General features: G+C 42.0%; 2 protein-coding genes across 7 annotated transcripts in view; one reads left to right on the top strand and one right to left on the bottom strand.

Moving 5' to 3' along the window:
- Positions 1-20,630, top strand: part of LRRC4C (leucine rich repeat containing 4C) — a 1,058,673-nt gene that overhangs the window by 20,865 nt on the left and 1,017,178 nt on the right. The gene's annotated exons all lie outside the window — the stretch shown is intronic.
- Positions 8,509-8,833, bottom strand: LOC125425881 (enhancer of rudimentary homolog). Its single transcript, XM_048483633.1, is given in 2 exon segments — positions 8,509-8,546; positions 8,549-8,833. Coding segments are annotated over 2 exon segments (312 nt in total). The 5' UTR covers positions 8,823-8,833.

Here is a 20,630-nt window from a genome sequence, read left to right as displayed (position 1 = left end):
GTGAACACTTCCTGTCAGTGATGTATTGAATATTCTGTGGTGAAAGTTATTTGTGAGAAAATGTGCTTTGTAGCCATACTGGGAAAACAGGGGAGAAGGGCAAGATGTTTACTATTGTGATTGCAATCTGCCTGAACTATGTGTCAATATCACACAAATAAATTACTATATTGTACAGAATTACATTTATGTTCCACCTTACCTCCATTACCAAGCATAACACAGCAAACATAGCATTCTCCAGGATGTCTCCCTTACAAGAACTGATCCAGATTAGTTTGGCTTTAATAAGAATGTTGTACCATGGATCCTCCAATTATGTTCTGGCACTGATATATAAGCACAGATTTTGGTGCCTCATAAACTCTCTAAAAAAGGTTAGGTAATTTGTTTTGGTCTTTTGACAATCCTGTGCAGTTTGTCACAGTGAGGAAGAGGACAGGATTTGAGAGGATTTGGACAGTATACTATGCCATCTAATCAGGTAATGTTTGCAGAATGCCAAGACAAGCAATAAGGAATAGAATGAAGGAAATTCTGAAAGGCATTGCCTTTTCCTAATCTCTTCAGAAAAGGGGTGAGACAAGTGGTTTTGCAAGTTGATGTTAGTGGGGGCTAGTACAGGCAGGTTTCTGTCCTCATGGGTGACACTGAGTCAGTGCAGAGGATGGCATTCCATCTTGGCCTTGCATTCCTAGGCTATCCTACATGGTTGGCAGAATAGGTAGGAGCACTGCTCCTAAATACTGGCCCACCCACCAACCAAGGGTCTGTGTTGTAACAACTGGGAGGAAGTTGAGTCGCAGTGGTGTGCCAGCACCCTCACCTGATTATGGCACCACAAATTGTCTTCTGTGTAGTAACATGCTTGCTAGTTCTTTAAGGAAGCATCAATATTTGACAATCAGGCAGTTTTCTAGGTACTAAGTCCCATTTCTATCATCTTGGTCTTCCCTGTGCCAAACTGAAGTTTAATTTGCTTTATCCCAGAAGAGCTGTTGTGGCATAATGGTTAGCATGTGAGACTGGGTCTAGCCAGACAAGGGTTTGAGTTCTCATTTGCTCCTAGAGGACTTATGTTCATGAAGATGTTCACCCTGAGAAATCCCATAGGAAGTTCCAATGTAGAGGGAAAGAAATACCTTCTGAGATGAGCAGCCCAATCCAAAGGCTGCTGCAGCTTCGCTAGGCCACCCCACACTGCCTCTAGAAGGCTTTTAAGTGATGCAGGGGTGCAGCAAAAAAGAACCCCTCCTCCGGCTGCCTAAAAACACTCCATATGGGTTGAATGGAGTTACGTCACACTTTTGGGTAGCATAACTGCAAGGCCTGGGAGACAGCATTCCCCGTTCTAAAGACTAGGTAGAAGCTGGCTACAGTTGGCTCCATCCCCAGGAATTTCTCCGGCCTATCCTTTCTGCAGCAATGGGGCCAGCATGGCACAGGAATGCTGACATGGAGCCAAGCACCACATGTGGGGGTCCTGCAGTCCAGCAGCATCCACCCATTAGCAGTTTTGCTCCTTCACTGAGGTAAGTGCCATGGAGAGGGCAAATCTGCTGGCATAAACCATTTTGCCTCTGCCTTCCCCATAGATTGGGTTGTTATCCTTCAGGAAAGAATACAGCAACCATATCATGGTAACCCCAGTCCCAGCCTGAAAATACTGCTAAGGTGTATAATACTGGAAATTGTTTAAAGAAACAAGATATTATTTTGCAGCTAGAAGTGATTCATGCTCAGTTCTTGCACTCATATCACTGGTCATAACAACTGCTCATTTTCTTGCTTTTAATGTATTTCTCAAGTATTTTGCAAGTGAAAAGAGGCATTTTATTTTCCTTGTCAGTCAAGAAATTTCACTTGACATTTAATATGGGACATTTGTTAGAATGTCAGATGTATATGAGCTATTATAACCCTGTACAGGTTGAGAAGGACAGTTGTCACTTTTTTCAGTGATACATTTCAGACTGATGACGCAATAATGAAATGTGCATATTTATCTTCATAATTTTTAATCCAGCTAATTAATCAATATTTCCATTAAAAAAACTTATTTGGAAATACCATGACTATAAAGTTTGTCAATAAACTGCAACCCAGATAGTCATCATTTTGTTTCAGCATTAATAGTTCAGCATTAAGGTGCTCAAGACAAGCTAATTTCCATGGAAACCAGAGAGGAGAAAACAACAACAATACTGCCGTCCGGATTTCCACATGCATGCATTTCAAAGTCAGTATGGTGCTGGAGCAGGCTGTGAAAGTAAGAGTGCCATTCAATTTTTAATCAGAAGCCTAGAAATTCGGCTATTCAGCTATTAGCCTTGCAGAAATTTTTGGCAAAGCTGGCCTCTTGGATTAGCAGGTGAACTGAATGGTATCCAACATTGGCTCAAAGGTGAGGGAAGGCAAAAGCTGAGGACAAACTCCCGAACCCATTTGGATAAGAATGGAACATGGCAATCACCAAAGAGGTGGAGAGGGCTCGAGAAGGAGGCAGAGGAAGCACACTGCATTAGAATGAACCTGGCTGTGGATCAAAGTCCATGGCTGAAAGACTGTAAGATCCAGTGGAGCTGGCTGAATCCTCTGGCTAGTGAGAAGAATACCATCAATAATGCTAGTGAGCACAGTGCAGATAGTGATAGTGTCAGTGAGAGCAGCATGGAGGACTGCTCGCTACTGAGAGCAGTGTCAAGGAGAGGTGTGCAGGAGAGGTTGATTCTTGAGTAGCCTGAGGAACTTGGTGCTGGAGCAGTACTGGTGAGAGGCACTCAGAAAAGACCAATGCTGAAGCAACCTAAGGGAGTTCACTTGGAGATGATAGCCTACTGGTGTCAACTGCAGGGCCTGTAGGCATGCCTGGGCTAGAAAAAAAAACTATCAAAGGGTGTAGTAGGTAGACCACAGGGAGGCTAATTATGCTGAGACCTCCTAAGGGTCCTTGTAAGAACCTGGAGAACCATCAATTGACTGGATGTACATCAGTGAGATGCCAGGAACTACAGAAAACTCTGGGGGATGTCAGGGACTACTGAACTTATATAAAAACAGAGACTTTGCAGTGTAATCCTGATACCTGGTGGGGAGTGTTGCATGTGACAGGAAAGGTGCTATGTGTTTAAAAGTGGATGTGAACCCCTGAGCCCCCTTGTGATGTATGCCTATGTGTAGGTTGAAGCCTGTGATTTCTAGGTGGCAGGACAACAAAAAAACTGAAAGGATAACTGAAAGATAGCTCATGAGATTAGACTGAGTGAAGAATCAAATAGAACAAATTATTTCAGGCAGAGGGAAGGAATTTGTATGGGGGGAAATAGGAATCCCAAAATAAGTATAATGGTGTGAGAAGATGCAATTGGAGAAGAGCGTGAAGATATGGATAGGCTCAGACTTCTTTTAATCTTTGGTCCATTGCAAGACACTGTTGGATGCAGTAATGTCTAGTGTGCAAAGGAACTTAGAAAACACAGCAGGGGTGGGCATGTGGTCAGTTAGAGAGGTCTGCAAAGTTAGTAACAGTTCTGTCCTTTTGTGTCACCTCTTGTCCATCCTGATACACTCGAATCTAATATTCTACTTCTTCTCGGAAGTTAGTTGTAGAGACTCTTCCTATCTAGCAAGATGCTATCTTTCCCTCTTTCCTACCCTAACTGTAGTTCCTAATAGACATTTACCTCTTACCCTTTTTAATCAGTGTGTTAAGAACTTACCCTTTTAATCAGGTTAAGAAAAAGTGTGTTAACCACTTTTCTGTGCACTGAACTCTAGCAGGCATTCCAGCAGTGAGACTAGGAAGCTCTACCTTTCTCCAACATTGGTAATGTGCAATGCCAGGTTCATTAATAATAAGACAATTAATAATAAGGATTTTACTGTGGAGCATAAGGTAGACCTGGCAACGTGTGATTGAGATCTGAGTGAGGGACAGTGAAACTGTCACCCTGAAGGAACTTTCCCCTCAGATTTCTCTGTCCTTCATCAATCTCGGACAGAGGGTTGGGGAATGGAAGTGGCAATGCTGATGCAGGAGGTTTTCTCTTTCAGGATGCTTCCTGGTCCAGAAATGCCAGGCCTTGAATGTGTAGGTGTGGTGTGGGACACTGAGAAGGGTATGGGCAGTGAGCTGATTTTTGCTTGGCTATGAGGACTTATTGATCCAATTAGTCTCTGGAATATTCTGCAGGATCTAATGGCACCCATTGGTTCATTGCATGAGGACTGGAACAGTTGGCTTTCAACAGGCGTCAATGAGATCTGTCCCAACCTGCCCTCTTTGCTGCCATACCAAACATACCAAACTTTGCTGCCATACCAAATACCTGGAGAAGAGATGACAGGAGCTAAAACGGCTAGAGAGAAGTGGTAGGAACATCTTATTAAGCACTTATAAAAATCTATGAGATGGTGGCAAAAGTTGCAAAGAGAGATTATTTAGTAGCTAACATCGCATCCACAAGCTCTCACCTGGCACAATTATTTAGGGCAATTCAGCAATTTATTGACCTATCAGAGAGATCCCAAGATGGTAGTAATTCAGCCTTTAGACATGAGGCATTTGTGATCTTTTTTGTGGATGAGATCCTGTCACTCCATCAGAATCTTCTGTCAGATTCGATGCGGTAAATGGACAGGAGGCCCCCTGGCCATTTTCAGGTCCTATATTGGACCATTTTGATTGTTATTCCCAAGATGAAGTGGTCAGGGTCTTGAAAGCTGTCAGACCAACCACTTGCTTCTTGGACCTATGCCCATCTTGGTTTGTGAAAACCAGTGGGGAATTCCCCTGGATTCTATTGGTACTTTCCCTGAGGGACTGAAAGAGGTCAAAGGGCAGCTCTCAGGTTAAGAAAAAGAGAGGGACATCCTATTCAAGGAAATAATATTTATACACACCTCTGTAGTTCTCTGCTGTAGAAATCATGAGTCATACTTCCATACACATGATGCTGGATTAGCCGGCCTCTTGTGACATTGAAAAGTACTCCTTAGATAAGGTTCCTCTTTTTTTCCCCTTTCAACTGCAACCTGACTGTCCAAAGAATCAACTTGAATAAATGTGTTACTTTTTGCAACATATTTGTTGGGAGATTTATTTACTGCACCCAATTTACTGCACCCACTTCAATGACTGGGGAAAACTCAGCTATGTTAATCAAATATCCCAATATTTTTTTTGGTCCCATGATCATCAGGAGATACATAAACTTATTGATAGTTGTGGGAAGACCAGTTCACAGATGGTACTGTTAAAATATTTGGTGATAAGACCCATCAAACTTTGGCAATCTCTCTAGATGGTTAGATATACTTCCACCTCACTGTGGAGAAGATATAAGGCTGTGTATGTGGTACCACTGATGTTAGAAAAGAAGAACTTTGATCTGTTCCAGCATGGCTGTTCATATTTCCAAACCTTAATAGTTTAAATAGAATGGTCAGCCTTTAAGGTGCTCCATTAAGCTTTCCTAGCAGCAGTTATTTTGGATAAGAAGACAATAAATGCAAACCATGATAATCAGGATCATCAAATGAATGTTTAAAGACTTTCTGTATGAACATTGATTGAGAACTGTTTAGTAGAAACAGTGGAATTCAAAATCTCAAGACTAGAGCAATGGTTTCAGCTTCTAGGCAGTTGCTTCAGGTTATAAAGTGACTTAAGCTGTATAAACAAAGACATGAATAATTAAAAGAACGTGATACCATAAACATTAAAATCTTCCTTCATGAAAAGGTTGCTCATACTTATATTTTAAAATGGCATTTGTTTTTGCAATATCTCCCCACTGGTTTGGTTGTAGTAGCATTGTTTTTTTAATTTTTTAATTAGTGTTTAAGCTTTTTGTACATTGTTTTGAGTATCTATTTGGTTGGAAAGCTGAGAAAGAAGGATATATTTACAATAAATGCATTCATTGTTATAAAGAAGTTGTCTTGCACGTAGAATATAAAAATTTGATTCTATGGCAGCATCCATGCACAACTAGTCTGTGCATTGTTAGAATGTTACAGCTCTCATTTGGTTCCTGGATTGTCTTATACACATTGGAAAATGCATTTGTAAATTATTACTAATTTAATTTGTGCCCATTGGAGCCAGGAATACTGTTCCAGCCCCTGCTCAATCAAATGCAGCACAAGCCATTTGCGGTCTAGTATGGTTAACTGCCCAAGAGGCTGGCTGTTTGCTACTTAGTATGGTTAATTGCCTAGCCCATGTTGACCAGGAGGAAGAGCATAAAAGTGTCTCCCCACTTTCTCCAGGCAGCAGCCAAGGTGGAGTTGCTCCAATAATGGTAGTCATAGGCTGTTTGGAGACCATTGAGGACAACAGAAGAACAGTAGAATACAGTAGTATATCAAACTAATGTAAATAAAATGGGGAAATCCACACAGATAAATGTATATAGCATTTATGACTTGGGATAGTCAGCATATATGAATAGATCATTTGCCACAATATTTTTCTGGGTTTGTATATGAATCTCATAGAACTCACTACTTTGGGTACTGCCTATAATATACAACTCTAGTGAGCACTTGTCCGTTTGTCCGTTTCCCACTGAGACACATTATTTATTGTATAATATTTTTGATCCCTTCTGTTGACTAACAAATCTGTACAGAGTAGTAGCAAGGGGCTGCCCTTAAGGTTTTAGGGATGGGGATGGCCAGTACTGACTATGATTTGAGTCTAACAACAAAGTAAAAACCACCAAGATTTCCAGGATATAAACTTTTGAGGGTCAGAATATCAGAATATCACATATCCCATATCCTTGTGTCACATCTTGGAAGCCTTATGATGATGCTATTGGCTCAAACCTGCAACCCAATGAAAACTAATTATAAGTAGTAAGAATGGTGAGGACAGATGCAGTAAGAAAATGGCAGTTTGGAAGTTCACAAAAGGTGTGTTTGTTTGTTTAAAAGTTGGTTCATTTAGAATAAGGGCCAGCCAGAGAAGAAAGCCATGGAATACAACAGGAGAGGTATTGCATCCTTACATGTCTGATTCTGGCACAAGAGATTAGACGTACACTTTCCCAGATTTGACATACACTTTCCTTGTTCCACACATTCTTTCCTTTTTATAGGCAAATTAGCTCCCTCAAGTTAAATGAATGTGGACTGCCATTCAAACAAGCAATTAGAGCTTTTTCTGTGCACAAATGAGTCCTTGGATCAGATCATTATGTCTCTGTCTGGTCAGTAATTTTATGAGTGTGAGGCTGCTCCTGGAAAAGCTTAACTTCACATTGTCTTTTGCATTTAACTACTTCTAGGAATGCTTGCTATATTTTCTTTCTAAAACTAGCAAGAATATAGCCTGGAAGTATATTTTTCTTCTATAACCAACAGTTTTTCCCCCTTTGAAGGACAATAAAAGGTTTGTCTTTTCTTTCTGAGATTTCATTTGTTACAGCAAATGTACTTAGTGTTTTTCCCCCTAAAACAGACAAGTTGAGGGATATTGCTAGTACCACATACTCGTGGGCAGCCCTGTCTGGTGTTAGGCTGGTCACATGAAGTATCCACAGAGAGGACAGACTGTAACACATAATTTAGTCTGCTTGAGATAATCATCTGGCCAATAACAGCATAAAACTATGATTTCTAAATTTGGTTACATCACAAAGAAATAAATTCAGCAGTTTTATTCTTTCAGAAGAATTCATTAAAACTTCCCACTCATATTTTTAATGTATAGACAAAGGCTGTGAAGTAGCTATTTGTGTAATTTTCACAGGATTTTGTAGCTGTAAATTACATTACAGTTCCAAAGTACCTTTTGTGTCACTCATCACTGAGTTGACAGACGTATAAAAATTGCCTTAAATTTCTCATGTTTCTTTAGAGCAGAAATGACTATTGAGATGTGAATTTAAGAACACAAAAGCTCTCAAATTACTGTATAAACATTTGGGGTGTGGGGTGTATATGTATGAATATGCAGATGACTTTCATCTTTACTCACATTCATCATGTTTCTTCTATGGAACTTTTTTTCTACATATTGCAGTGCACATTGCATCTTGCTTAGCCAAACATTTGTTGGCTTTTACTCACTCATCTATGACATTTGGTGGAAGAAAAATTTGGGCTGGAATTTTTTCACAGTTGGTATACATTAAGATCAATTGGAGTATACTTAAAGTTCACTATTTTACAAGAGAAATAAATGCACTGTTCATGGACTTGTATGGTGATCTGGGTATCTGGATTTTTATTGTTAAGGACATAGTTTCAGTAATCCTAAGAGTGAGGTATTTTCTTAATTTATTTATGAGTTGTACACTTTTTTCCTAACAGTATTTTAGAAATGGAGAAATTGCAGTAAGTCAGAACAAAATTAAGAGTGGGAGGGGCTAAGTAATGGACTCAACCCCAGATACAAACAGGAATGAACAGAAAAACTATCATACAAACTTTCACTACAGCACACTGTACACACCTGTTGTCCAACACCCCCCCCCCAGCTCCTTCACTGTGGTATCATTATTTGCTTGCTTGCTGAGCTTATCTGTAGAGGAGACATAGATCTTCTCCTTTATCCAGTCTTTATTGTAGGGCTGGTATGTATGAGTATCAGCACAATAAAAAAGGCAGCTGAGATCAGCCAAATCATCAATGAAATCAAATAACTGGCTAATATCATAGGTGATTGAGGGACTGTTGGGATTCATTCTCTTCAGGTGTTCTTCATACATTTTACAAACTCCTTCCATGCATTCATTCAGAGATTCATAATGAGCGTAAGTCCTGCCCTCTGGCCATCTGGTAGGCTGAACCAGTAAAATTGTGTGAGACATATAGTAACTCCATCTATTTTGTTCAGGTTTTCTGAAGAGCACTGAAGTTCCTGTCTGCTATGTTCATAGTAGTTGTGATCCAGTTTTACCTGTGGTTGTAAATTTGTTGGGGTTATGATCCACAAAACAATATTATCTTAAATGTTTTCTTGTTGAAACAGTTTCATAATTGTTTGAAAGCCACAAGGGCTCTGGCATTTGTTGACTTGAAACTTTCTCCCCAACACTCCAACTAGAAAAGATAATTTGGGAGATGAATATATGTAGCCAGGTCTGTAGCCATTGTGGGGCAAAAGGGACCAGTGCCCCATCAATCATTTGCCATGCCCTTCCAAATGGCCCTAGGGTTTAGTGTGAAATCTGATACAAGTCTTTCAAGTGTAAATTCTCTATGTAAATGAGAAAATGAAAGAGTTGAAGCAAAAAGGTGTGAATCCTGTCATAAATCTTTCCAAGTGTAAATTCTCTATGCAGTTGCTTAAAACAGAATGAATAGCAAGCAAAATTGAAGAGTGCTGATTTTAAAAGACTGCAAGTAAAGAGAGAGGGGGAGATATTAAGTAATGAAGGGGTAAAAATCATGTTGTACCAGGCTGATTTCACACTTTCTAAACTCTCCATGGTTTAGTGTGTCTGCTGTGGGGCTTCTGACCCTGCTTGTAGTTCCCCATTGCTGCTCCGCTCTTTTCTTCTCTCAAGTCAGGACGGTGCAGGAAGCCCCGAATGGTTCCCCACAAACCTGGGGCTTTCCTATAAAAACTGCTTAATCACCACGAGCTCTTCTGTGATTCGTGATCTTACATGACTGTGAACACAAAACATGCACTGAGAATCGGCGCCATCACCCCTCCCCCACGTCTAACATCCTTGCATGTGTGACTGGATTGCTGTCCTCCACTCCCTCCATCTAAAATGTAAATCTAAAATTCTTCCGTATCTGAGAGAATCACCACTCTCCGGTTCGCAGCGCCTGCACACGCAGCTTTTCTGCCCAAGATTTCTCCCTCTTTTCTAAAAGCCAAGGTTCTTCCTCCACTTCTTTTTACTGCTGGGGGGGGGGGAGGGCACCACTTCTCAGCACCTGTCCATTGGTAGGGCAGGCCAGAGCAGTGAGGTGGGAAAACTGACCCCATTTCTGCAACAGAGGAGTTTTGCACGGTGGCGGAAGCCTCTGGAGCCACAAATGGGCATTTCAAAAGGACCTCAACCTTTGCAGTTCAGGAAATTCATGGAGCAAAGTCATTGCTGGGGACAGCTCTGAGGCAGAAATATGGCAGCCACGCTGCAGCACCAGGGGCTGTACAAAACTCCCAATTGCATTGGGGCATTCCCAGTGCCAACAGAGGGGCAATTTCAGCATGCAAAATCAGCCCCAGACTGTGAACAAAGCAAAGAAAAAGATAGAGAGGACAGGCAGTGTTTCACAATAGTCCTGAAGAACTTTTGTTGCTCGGACAACTATTTTTGACTGGACAGGAGACAAATAATAAGGCACTTAGACATAGAGGTATGTGAGCACAAATCTTTGCTAATTAATGTGACCTTACAGGAATCTTATTCACAGGGGAGGGTTGCAGATTTTTGGAGTCTGATTTGGCATCAGTTTAATCACTTGATCCTATAACAAAATGGGCAGGGAGATGAATAATCCAACAATAGCTGAGTTTCAAGCATAGAACTGCAGCAGAGAGCAAGAGTTTTTGGAGAACTAAATTAATTTTTTCTCCTGACGGGTACAAAAAATCACAACCTCAGCTTGTTTACCCCAAAACAAAGTAAGAACTGTGACCAGTTAGCCACAAGTGTTGTGATAGACATTCTTGGTTTGAAAACTCTGTTCTGAGTGACAGACCTTTCTTTTTTCCTTTGCAGAAAATTTATGGGGCAAATAAGGTTGTGTTTGCCGCTTCAGGTGTTAATAACTGGAAGAAAGGCTCCCACATTTCTTTAATTCTGCAAACTATGTAAAATAGTTCTTTGAGAGAGCATTTTTATAATGCTAATAGAAAACAGGACTTCAGTCTATGCCACAGTGTATGGTATGCTATTCCAACATGATCTTACAGCATTGTTTTCATTTTTTTGTGATTCAACTTTTTGCAGTACTTGACACAGCATGCCTGATACTTTTTTGCACTTTTTGAATTTTTATAACCCTAGTTTTGTTACATTGCATTAGAGATCTCTCATGCTGTTTGATTATATTCCTTTTTTATCATGTAGTCCCACTTGAGTCTCAAGTAGAAAATGGGTCTATAAATATAGCAAACTGTGATGGATGCTCCCCATATATTCATTCTCCCCCCTTGATAAATTTTTTCTGGTTACAGGCATGTATGTAGTCAACGTACTGATGTGTTACTGTGCAAGGCCCCTTGGATGATTTCTTTTCAAATATACAGATATTGGAATCCAAGAACTGATGGAGACATAAGAAACATTAATAATGGTAGAAAGAAATTAATAATAGACAATTACTATATCTATAAAAGACAAAACTCTATTATAGTCGATTTTGGGATTTCTGTAAAGATTTTTAGGTCAATGAGGGTGAGTTGGCAGTTTGTATTAAGCAAAGCAACGTAGTCAGGGAACTTCACAATAATGTGTTAGAGACTTTAAATTATGGTAGGTTTATGTCAGTGAAAGGACTGTACTTTACAATGGTTGCTCTTTATATTGTGCCATTTTAATATCGCTTGATTATTTCTATGGCCTGTAAAGACTTCACATCTGAGGAGTTAATTTGCTGCAATGATGGAATAAAAGATACCAGAATTCCATTCTGAACTACATAATGTGCAGCTTGCAAATAAACTATGACAGCTGATAAACTCTAGTCAAGTCGACTTTTTTTCCTACACCTTCTTCCAACTTGGTGAAGGGCTGACCATTACAGCTGAGCACGTTCATTTCTGTGGGAAACACTGTCATTACATTTTTCATTGCTGGGCAAGAGAGAGAAAAAGCTGACCCACAATTTGGAACGTTATCTTATCACTGCTCCTTGCTACACAGAATATTTAGTAAGATTGCTTAATTTTGCTTTGGTAGCAGGTCAGCTGGTCATACTGACTTACAAAGCACTCTAGAACTTGTTTCTAAATGTGGCAGTCATGTGTGCAGCTAGGTTGTTTAAATCCTATTGAAGTCAGTGGGATTCAAGCAGTTTATATGCAGGACTACAGCCTGAGACAGCTCTCCCAAACAATTTATTTGGCAGCAGATACTTCTGAAATCAGTGGAAATAACTTCAAAGTTACTGTGTACAGGATAGAATGGAATAGTAAATAAGGCATGGCTGTGACAGAGTTCCTGCTAATTTCTCCTACTCAATTTCTCAAAAACATCCCTTTTTGATGAAAATTCCCTTGCAGTTTATTTAGTCTTCATGATACATAATAAAACATATTGATTTTAATGTATGTAAAAATACTTCGTGAATTAATATTGTGGTTCGTTCTTTCTTTCTTTCTTTCTTTCTTTCTTTCTTTCTTTCTTTCTTTCTTTCTTTCTTTCTTTCTTTCTTTCTTTCTTTCTTTCTTTCTTTCTTTCTTTCTTTCTTTCTTTCTTTCTTTCTTTCTTTCTCTGTATGTACTTTTTATGAAATATTTCTAAGGCTGTTACCCAGAGATGATCCAATAAGATCAAGTGGTTATAATCAAATTAAGCAAATAGAGAATTTGTGGAAGTGTAAAGAATCCTCTCAGTGCTTTTCCCCCTGATACTTCATCACAATCTTCTCACTTGGCATTCTTCTCTTTCCAGCAATATTTCTGATATTGAGGTAAACAAACATTCACTTTTCAGGTACCCTGCCCAACTCAGCCCATGCAGGCCTGCTGGTCAACCCTGTTGTGGCTGTTTGTTCAACTTTCTCTGTTGTGGCAAACCTCTTTAAGGGGATCTGTTTTTCTCTGAGCCTGTCAAGTGTCAAGATGCTGAAGGAAAGTTGAAAGGAGCTCTGTTGTCCCTAGTGGTGGCAGAGGGAGAAAACAAATGGCTCATTCTTTTTACTCACAAAGTGCCTGAAAGAGAAGACAGCAGCTGTACCATGGTGAATGCTAACAAGCAGTTGGTAGGCCATCAAGAGCTTTTTGATGCTGTTTACTAATTCTGACACTGTGTTTTTGCCACTTTAGATTCCAAGCTGCTGTTCTGTGTCACATTTACAATACGTTTTCTTAGCAGGGCTCTTTTGTCCTTCAAGTTCTCCATGGAAATATGAAGCAGTGTCTTTTTATGAAAGACAATGATTTAACTTGAGAATACGGTGGAGTAAATAGGTCACATCCCTTGGTTTGTTTGCTTTAAAAAAAACCCTTTATTTTAACCTGAAATTCTTGTTTAATTAGAAAGTCTGGACTGGTGTTTTCTCGGGGTTTATAGACTTCATATACTGTTATGCCAGGTTCTTGGAACCTAGGGTCAAAACAGTTGGAATGCTTGCTAGAGGATCTTTTTTCCCATCAAGTCTCAACTGATTTATGGCAACCTCATAAGACTTTCAAGGTAAGAGACATGTGGAGGTCGCTTGCCATTGCCTTCCTCCATGTCACAACCCTAGTGTTCCTTGGAAATCTTCCATCCAAATACTAGCTAGAATCAGGACTGAGAGTGTGTGACTGGCACAAGGTCATCCAGAAAGATTCCACATTGCAAGTTTCTTAGGTCCTAGACAAACACCTTCACCTAATCACTACAACTTGCTGGCAAGAATCTAAATATCAGTTGTGGGGGAGGGGGAATGCAAACTGAGACCATAGTGCCAGAGTGTGTGGGTTTTTGGGGGGCAGGGGTGGTCCCTTCCACACATGCAGAATAATGCACTTTCAATCCACTTTCAATGCACTTTGCAGCAGGATTTTACTGTGTGGAATAGTAAAATTCACTTTCAAACAGTTGTTAAAGTGGATTGAAAGTGCATTATTCTGCATGTGCGGAAGGGGCTTGTGACATTTTCTAGATCTCAGATCTCCAAGTCCCAGCTCCCATTTGTTCCACTGGGAAACATACTATCATTCTGCATACTATCTCTGGAAAGAGGGGGAAAACTACAAGTAGGAAGTATTGTACATGCCTCAGTCCAAACAGTTAACCAACCTCCCGCATTTCACAAATTATTGACCCTTGTGTGTGACATTTAGAAATGAATATGTATTACAATCCATGCATTGGTCTTCTAGATTCTTGACTTTAACCCCATTGCTCCTTTGTAAATCTACACAAAAGCATCCCCTTATCTCGTAAGTTCTAAGTTTCAAGAAGTTCAATGAATAGAAGGTTGTTTGCTGTGGAACAGATCTGCACAAGGAGATAAGTTTGAGGAGAGAGGACAAACAGAAAAATAAAAGCGAAACCTCCACAAGTCTTGAGATCTTTGTGTGTATAGCCTTAGGTTTATTTTCTCCCTGGTGGTAAAATTTATAAAGGCAGAAGGTCATAAAAGGAATATGTTAATTAAGTTCTTCTATGTAGGGGTAGGCATGCATGCAAAATGCAAACACTGCAACAAAAATGTGAGGGGGGTGGCTTGAATGAAACTGAAAATAGTTCACTTTGCAATAAGTTCATAATTATTTATCTATGTATTTCTAATAGTATAACTAAATGAGTGATTTTGATATAACAAAAAACTAATCCAAAAACTTATTACTCTAAAAATGAAACCTTCGTATGCCAGCAAGAATGAATCTTTAGGCTGAAAATTATTATTTAAATCAAGTCTTACAGATTAGTGATTTAAATCCACACTGTCTTCTATAGCCTGATTATTACTAATTTCTTCATAGTTTCCTCTTACTGAAGTATACCTAGGATCAGTCACGTAGCTACCACAGGGCAAGGGGGGAACCGCACCCTGGGTGCGCGCTGTTGGAGTCACATGGGGTAGAAAATCACCCCCACACCCCTCCCCCTTCCCCATCACCCCACCTCAGCAGGTCTGGCACCTCTGCTGGGCGCCTCTGCCTGGCCCTGCCCCACCAGCCAGGCCCCGCGGCTCAAAGCAGCCTGGCAGGGCTGGGCAGCAGGGCTGGGCTGGGCTGGGCAGTGGCCCAGCCAGGCTGCTTTTTCAGCTGGCTGAGCTATGGTAAGTATGGGGGGCAGAATTGGGTAGTGAGGCCCCATGGAGAGCCCCCCCCCCTTACCTTAGTTTAGTCAGCAGCACAGCCAGGCTGCTTTTTCAGCCAGCTGTCTTTGACATTTTGCCCTGGGTGTCATTTCCCCCCCTACACCACTGCATAGGATTATTTTGAAACAGCTCAAGATGTATCTTCTTCTTTTTGTAAATTGCTTTTGAGGAACAGCTGTATCAATCTCATGTTTCCTGTTTTACTTGCTGTTACCCTTGCATTCAATTATATGAATTGTTGGCTCTAAAAGTATCAGTCTTACAGCCCAGTCCAAAGGGAGGGAGTAAAGGAGTAGTCAGGGATGCTGCCGCCGCACTGCCTCCAAAGAGGAAGAAGGGGAAACTTCTTTCTTCACAAGGAAAGTCCTTTCTCCACAAGGAAAGACCTTTTGTAGTGATATAAGTCTGCACCACTGAAGAGAATTCCCAGGTCAAAAGTCCTTTGGGAAACAACTGAAGTCAGCTCTACCCACAAAAATGCTCCCAGAATCCCCCCCTTCATACAAGCAGAAGCTATTGTGGTGGAGTACTGCTGCCACAGGGCCAGATAGGCTCCTCTCCATCAGTATATATGTCCATGTGGACAACCCTTCTGCTACTTCCAACCCCTCCCTTTAGATTGCACAGTTAATGTTGCAGGAAACTTGAAACTGCACTAGTAATAGATAAAGTAGAGCAGAATGCAACATTAAACAACTGTTTTCCTGCAACTAATTTGGATAAATTTATATTTTACTAGCGGGGCCCAGCCACACGTTGCTGTGGCAATTGTCCTTCTCATCACAGTCTGCAACCCACACAGATGTCCATGCAGGTCCAATGATCCGCAGCATAGCCTTTTGGGGTGGTCACATGGAATCCCTCTTTCCCTTTTCAATTCACATTGTTATATGGTGGTGTCTTGTTTTTTTAGTATAAGGTAACCCTTTCCATTCCACAACGGAACTGTCCAGAGTGCGAATCCCACTGTCCATGAGGCTGGTTGACATGCACAGTCCTGACTTAGGTAAGGCAGAACTGGGGCAAGCAGGCTATCCCAGTCAGGCAGCAGAGGCAGAGTGGTGAGGCGCTCAGATCGAGGCCAGCTCCCTGGGTTCTTAAAGGGCCACGTGCAAAAGAAGCAGAGCCAGTAGTGTTGGTTTGCCCCCACCCCGCGGATTTTCTTGGAAGAAAAAGGCAAACTCCAGCTCACTCCAGCTCACTCCAGCTGGATGTGTATGAAAGTATGTGTGTTATGTGGTAGCAGTGGGTGAGGCACAGAGAGTGAAAGTTACCTTCATGTGAGGGGGGGAAACCCCACGGCAAAGTGTGTATGTGTTTCACTTCCAATCGTATTACCTAACAGTGTTACCTATTTACTGTTTTCAATGTTCATCTCTGCCCATCTGCACGAACATTCTAAGCCCTCATACCAAGCCCTCAGGCCACAGACATGCTGCACGGACATTCTAAGGGTGACAGTTAAACACAAACAGCTTCATGGCCTGGTGCGCCAGGAAAAAGACGTTTTACCTGGCTCAGGTATGGACTTTCGGTGATTTGAAGGTCCGATTACCTGCCCGCAACAGGGAGGAACGTCATGTGAAAATTTGGGGGCGATCCGTCCAGCTGTTTTGGCATTAGGGAGTGACTAACAAAGTCACTGTTAGCTTTTTATATATATAAATGAACCATGCAAGAAGTCATTCATTGGGAAGTATGCACCAGAGTGGGCATCCTCTGTGACCAGTATAACCTATTGGCTAAGAATTCATGGAAATTACTATATATCACCTACTGTTTTAACAGATTAACTTATCATAGTAACTGTTAAAACTGTAGAAACTGTAAATCACCTGTGAATTGCATCCATCTATTTTTCTACGATTTAAGTGGCAAGCAAAATAAAGTCCTTGAAATATATCTAGCCCCTTATGATTTTTGTCTTGAAAAGCTGTAGTTTCCCAAAGTATGAGCATATCATGAATGATTCAGTGTACAGTAGTTGTTTGTACTGGCAAGAAAACCTTGGTGGATCAGGTTCTGGTTATAAGCCTAATATTGCCTATTTTATTAGAATACACTTTGGTATACTAGATTAATCATACTCTCAAGTGCTCTATTGGTATGCCCATGAACTCTGCTGTTGCACTACTGGTAAGTAGGTAGTTGTACTGGCAGAGCTAAAGTCTGATTTATAGCTTAGGCTTTTTCTTGAACCTCTTACATTGCTAGCGGAAAAGAATACAGTTGGGTAGGGGAAGATTGTAACACGTCTGCAGATTTATTTATTCTTGCTTTCCTCTGAGTGAAAAACAGCTGAATTGGTGGCAATGGAATTTTGCAGGCGTTAAAGAAAAGTGACATGATCCATCTATATGTATAATAGTTGAAAAAGCATTTTCTGAGCTGTCTCAGCACAAGGTGATTGGCCATCTGTGTCCCTTGCTGAAATGACAAGGCAATGAAGCTCAGCTTTTGACTAGCATTTTCTCCAAATAGGTTTCCTTTCCACTTCCAAAAGTCCAGCAGGGCTTGCTTGATGTGAAAACTCACACAAGGAGATTTGGGCACAGTATGTTACAATATGGTGCTTTTGTTTGAAGTCTAACCTCATTTGACATGCTGGTATAATTTGACATCCGGAAAATAGATGTATGCTAATGACATGATACATACTGAGAACAGAATCTATAGGTTTCTTCTTCTGTGGGGTTTTGTCATCCAAGCTGGTCATCCATGCCTCCAACTGTTCAGGCAGGACTATGCAAATCTTTTTCAGCTCTTCTGGACTGTAGAGGGCTTCCCCATCCAGTTTTGACAGCCTTGCATTTAGACAGATAACTGTTGTCTTAACTACACTCATTTATTAGTTGGTAATTCTTTAGTTGTTGACAGTAGCTAATTATTAAATTATTTTAAGCACTTATCTGTGCCAAGATGTTTGAGGACAAGAGTTCCAAAGTTCTTCTGCTGTGTCTTCTTCTGTGGAGACTAAAAAGGAAAAGAAGCCTATAGTGGGGGGACTCATCCTGAAGCGAGGGGATTTTTTTCCTCAGTAACTCACAGAGGCTTTGCAGGCTGGACAATCCAGACCTTGAGGACAGTCTTTAAGTCCTGCTGTTATGCAATCTCGATCTCTGGGTGCTTCCTACAACCTCCCGAGCCAGCTTCTGCTGTCCTCTCATCTGAGAACTCCTCAGGCATGGTTGTACTATGAAGAAAAAGTCAAGTGAGACTGTGAATTTTGCCCCAGGATCGTTTTCTACCCTGAAGGGAGCGGGGAGAACCAGATTGGGCCACTTTGGAGTCCTCTCTTAGTGGCCTCAGTTTGGCCAGATTGTATCTGCCAGATGGACATGAGGGGTCAATTAACCCCAGGCGCCACCCATTAGGTCACGTGTGTGTGGGGGGGTGCAAAATCCTGACCTGAAGAAGCAGCTGGGCCATGAGCCTGCCGCGCCACTCAGCAGGCTCCCAGCCCAGATGTGGACTCGAGGAGCCTCCCTGCCTGGCTGCCGCCTCAGAGAAGGTAAGTTGGACACAAAACTGGCAAGGGGGGGGGGGAGAAGGAGATGTCCCCAGGCACCATTTTATCTCGATACGCCTCTGAGTTTTGGTCAGGTAACTCTTCCTTCATGGATCCAGCAACAATTACAGAGCTTTACAAAATGATGCCATCATTTTACCCTCGAAATTTTACTGAATGACTGGATGCAGCCCCTGTGGGCTATGCCCTGGGCTCTTTTGCAGCTTTTATGGGTAGCTCTGCAGGGGGGCTGGATGACCAAATTGTTTCCAGGATTGCAGAAGTTGTGAAACACCTTGAGGCTGCTGAGCTGGAAATGGAGGCAGATGAAGGATGCTCTGTCACGGCCGGAATGTCTGGGCTTTGTGGTGGCAGGGCTGCAGGACATGTGACCGCCAGTATGTCTGCCCCCCCTCCACAGGAGTGAGTGTTCCAGGGAAGGCTGCACCACTCCGTATGGCCCTTTCAGCCTTCCCTCCCTTTGGATGGGGCTGCTAGTCAGCTCAGCTGGATAACAGAGCCTTCAAACAGCTTGCAAAGCCAAATTTCAGGCTGCCCTTTTCCTGACCATTTTAACAAGGCAATCAAGGAGGAATGGCCTTCACTGGGCACCAGTACATTCTGGTCATGGTGGCAAAAAAATTCTACACTCTTGTAGAGGAGGCAATAGAGGAGTGGTCTACCTGAACCATTGCAACATGGGAAAGTCTGAAATTTATGATAACATGGTTCAGATCTGTAGAAAACATACAATGTCTAACAATCCAGGCATTTCCCCCTATGAAATATAAATTGTTTAATGAGATTGGTGGGGTCCTTGGACAGTCATTTATTTGATGAATGCAATGGCATTCTTAACTCACATCTTCTACACAGCTAAAGCAAATTTCCTGTAGTTCCCTTTACCTTTGCTGTCAGGCACTTTGTAGTGTAGCAAATAAATAGACTAAGACCACAGGTATTAAAAAGTGCTGTCAAGTTGCAGCCAATTTATGGTGACTCCAAAGGGTTTTGGGCAGCCCCATCCAAACTGGAGGCAGTGGGTTGCAATGTTGATGTGGTGCTGCCCTGCTTCTCCACAAGAGACTTTCTGGTGATGTGTGAAGACCCAAAAAGCACAAAAACCTTCCCGCCGCTAAGAAGGGTAACACTGGCAAAGGCTGGGAGGGAGGGGACTAACAGCTCCTCCCTGACCAACCCACAGCCTGCCCCCACTATGCCAATGGTGGCAGCAGGGGCCCTGCATTCCAGCAGTTGTGGGGGGGGGGGAAGGTGGTGGTCACTTCATGCCCCAGGGAGGCAAATTTCCAAAAAGTAAATTTGCTCTCTATTTTGGATGGTAAGTGCCCCGGGGAGGGTGAATCCTGAAAACTCCCAAAAGTGAATTTGCTCCCTGCTTTGGATGGGTTCCAAGGCAAAATTTTAAAAAAAATAATTAATTAATTAATTAAAAGATTAACAGAAATGGTTTGCCATTCCATAGCAGCCCTGGGCTTCCTTGGTGGTTTCCCATACAAATACTAACCATGGCTGATCTTGCTTTGCTTCTGAGATCTGAGCTGATCTAGAAGCAACCATTTTGAAGTCTCTGCAATATTTTCAAAAGTTTCCTGACTGATAATTGCAGGGGAAAATAGTTAGTTAGACCAATCAGAGGCCCTTTCTGCACGGTGGCAGAAATGCAGCTCCATGGCAGCGTGTGAGCAGCCCCGCAGATCCGCCACACTGGAGAGGCGGTTCTACATGGAGCCACCTCTGGTCCATCACCTCCACTGACCTGCCTGTTCAGCGTTGCTCTGGAGGGCTTCAGGGACCCATCCATGCTGCCCTCTGACTTCCAGGGCTTAGAGGACAGCATGGGCAGGTCTCTGCAGCCCTCCAGAGTGGTATGCCAGGACAGGCAGGTCAGTGGAGGTGACGGGAAAAACAGCGGCATCCCGCCGGTGCAGTTTGCACCACGCCAGCATAAACATGCCGCTTTTCAAAAAGCTTGCTCGATGAGCAAGGTTTAAAGCGGCAGCTTCACACCACTCTGGGGAGTCCAGGATGGTGCTGCTACAAAGCAGCAGTGCCTCCTGTGCAAATGGCTCCCCAGGAATGGCGTTTTTGCTGTCCCTGGGGCGCTGTATTCCGCCCGTCCAGAAAGGACCATAGTGAGAAGTATATC

Source organism: Sphaerodactylus townsendi, linkage group LG02 (genome assembly GCF_021028975.2).
Source record: "Sphaerodactylus townsendi isolate TG3544 linkage group LG02, MPM_Stown_v2.3, whole genome shotgun sequence".
Taxonomy (NCBI): Eukaryota; Metazoa; Chordata; class Lepidosauria; order Squamata; family Sphaerodactylidae; genus Sphaerodactylus; species Sphaerodactylus townsendi.
The sequence above is the reverse complement of the archived record's forward strand: the minus strand, read 5'-3'. Positions and strand labels throughout refer to the sequence as shown.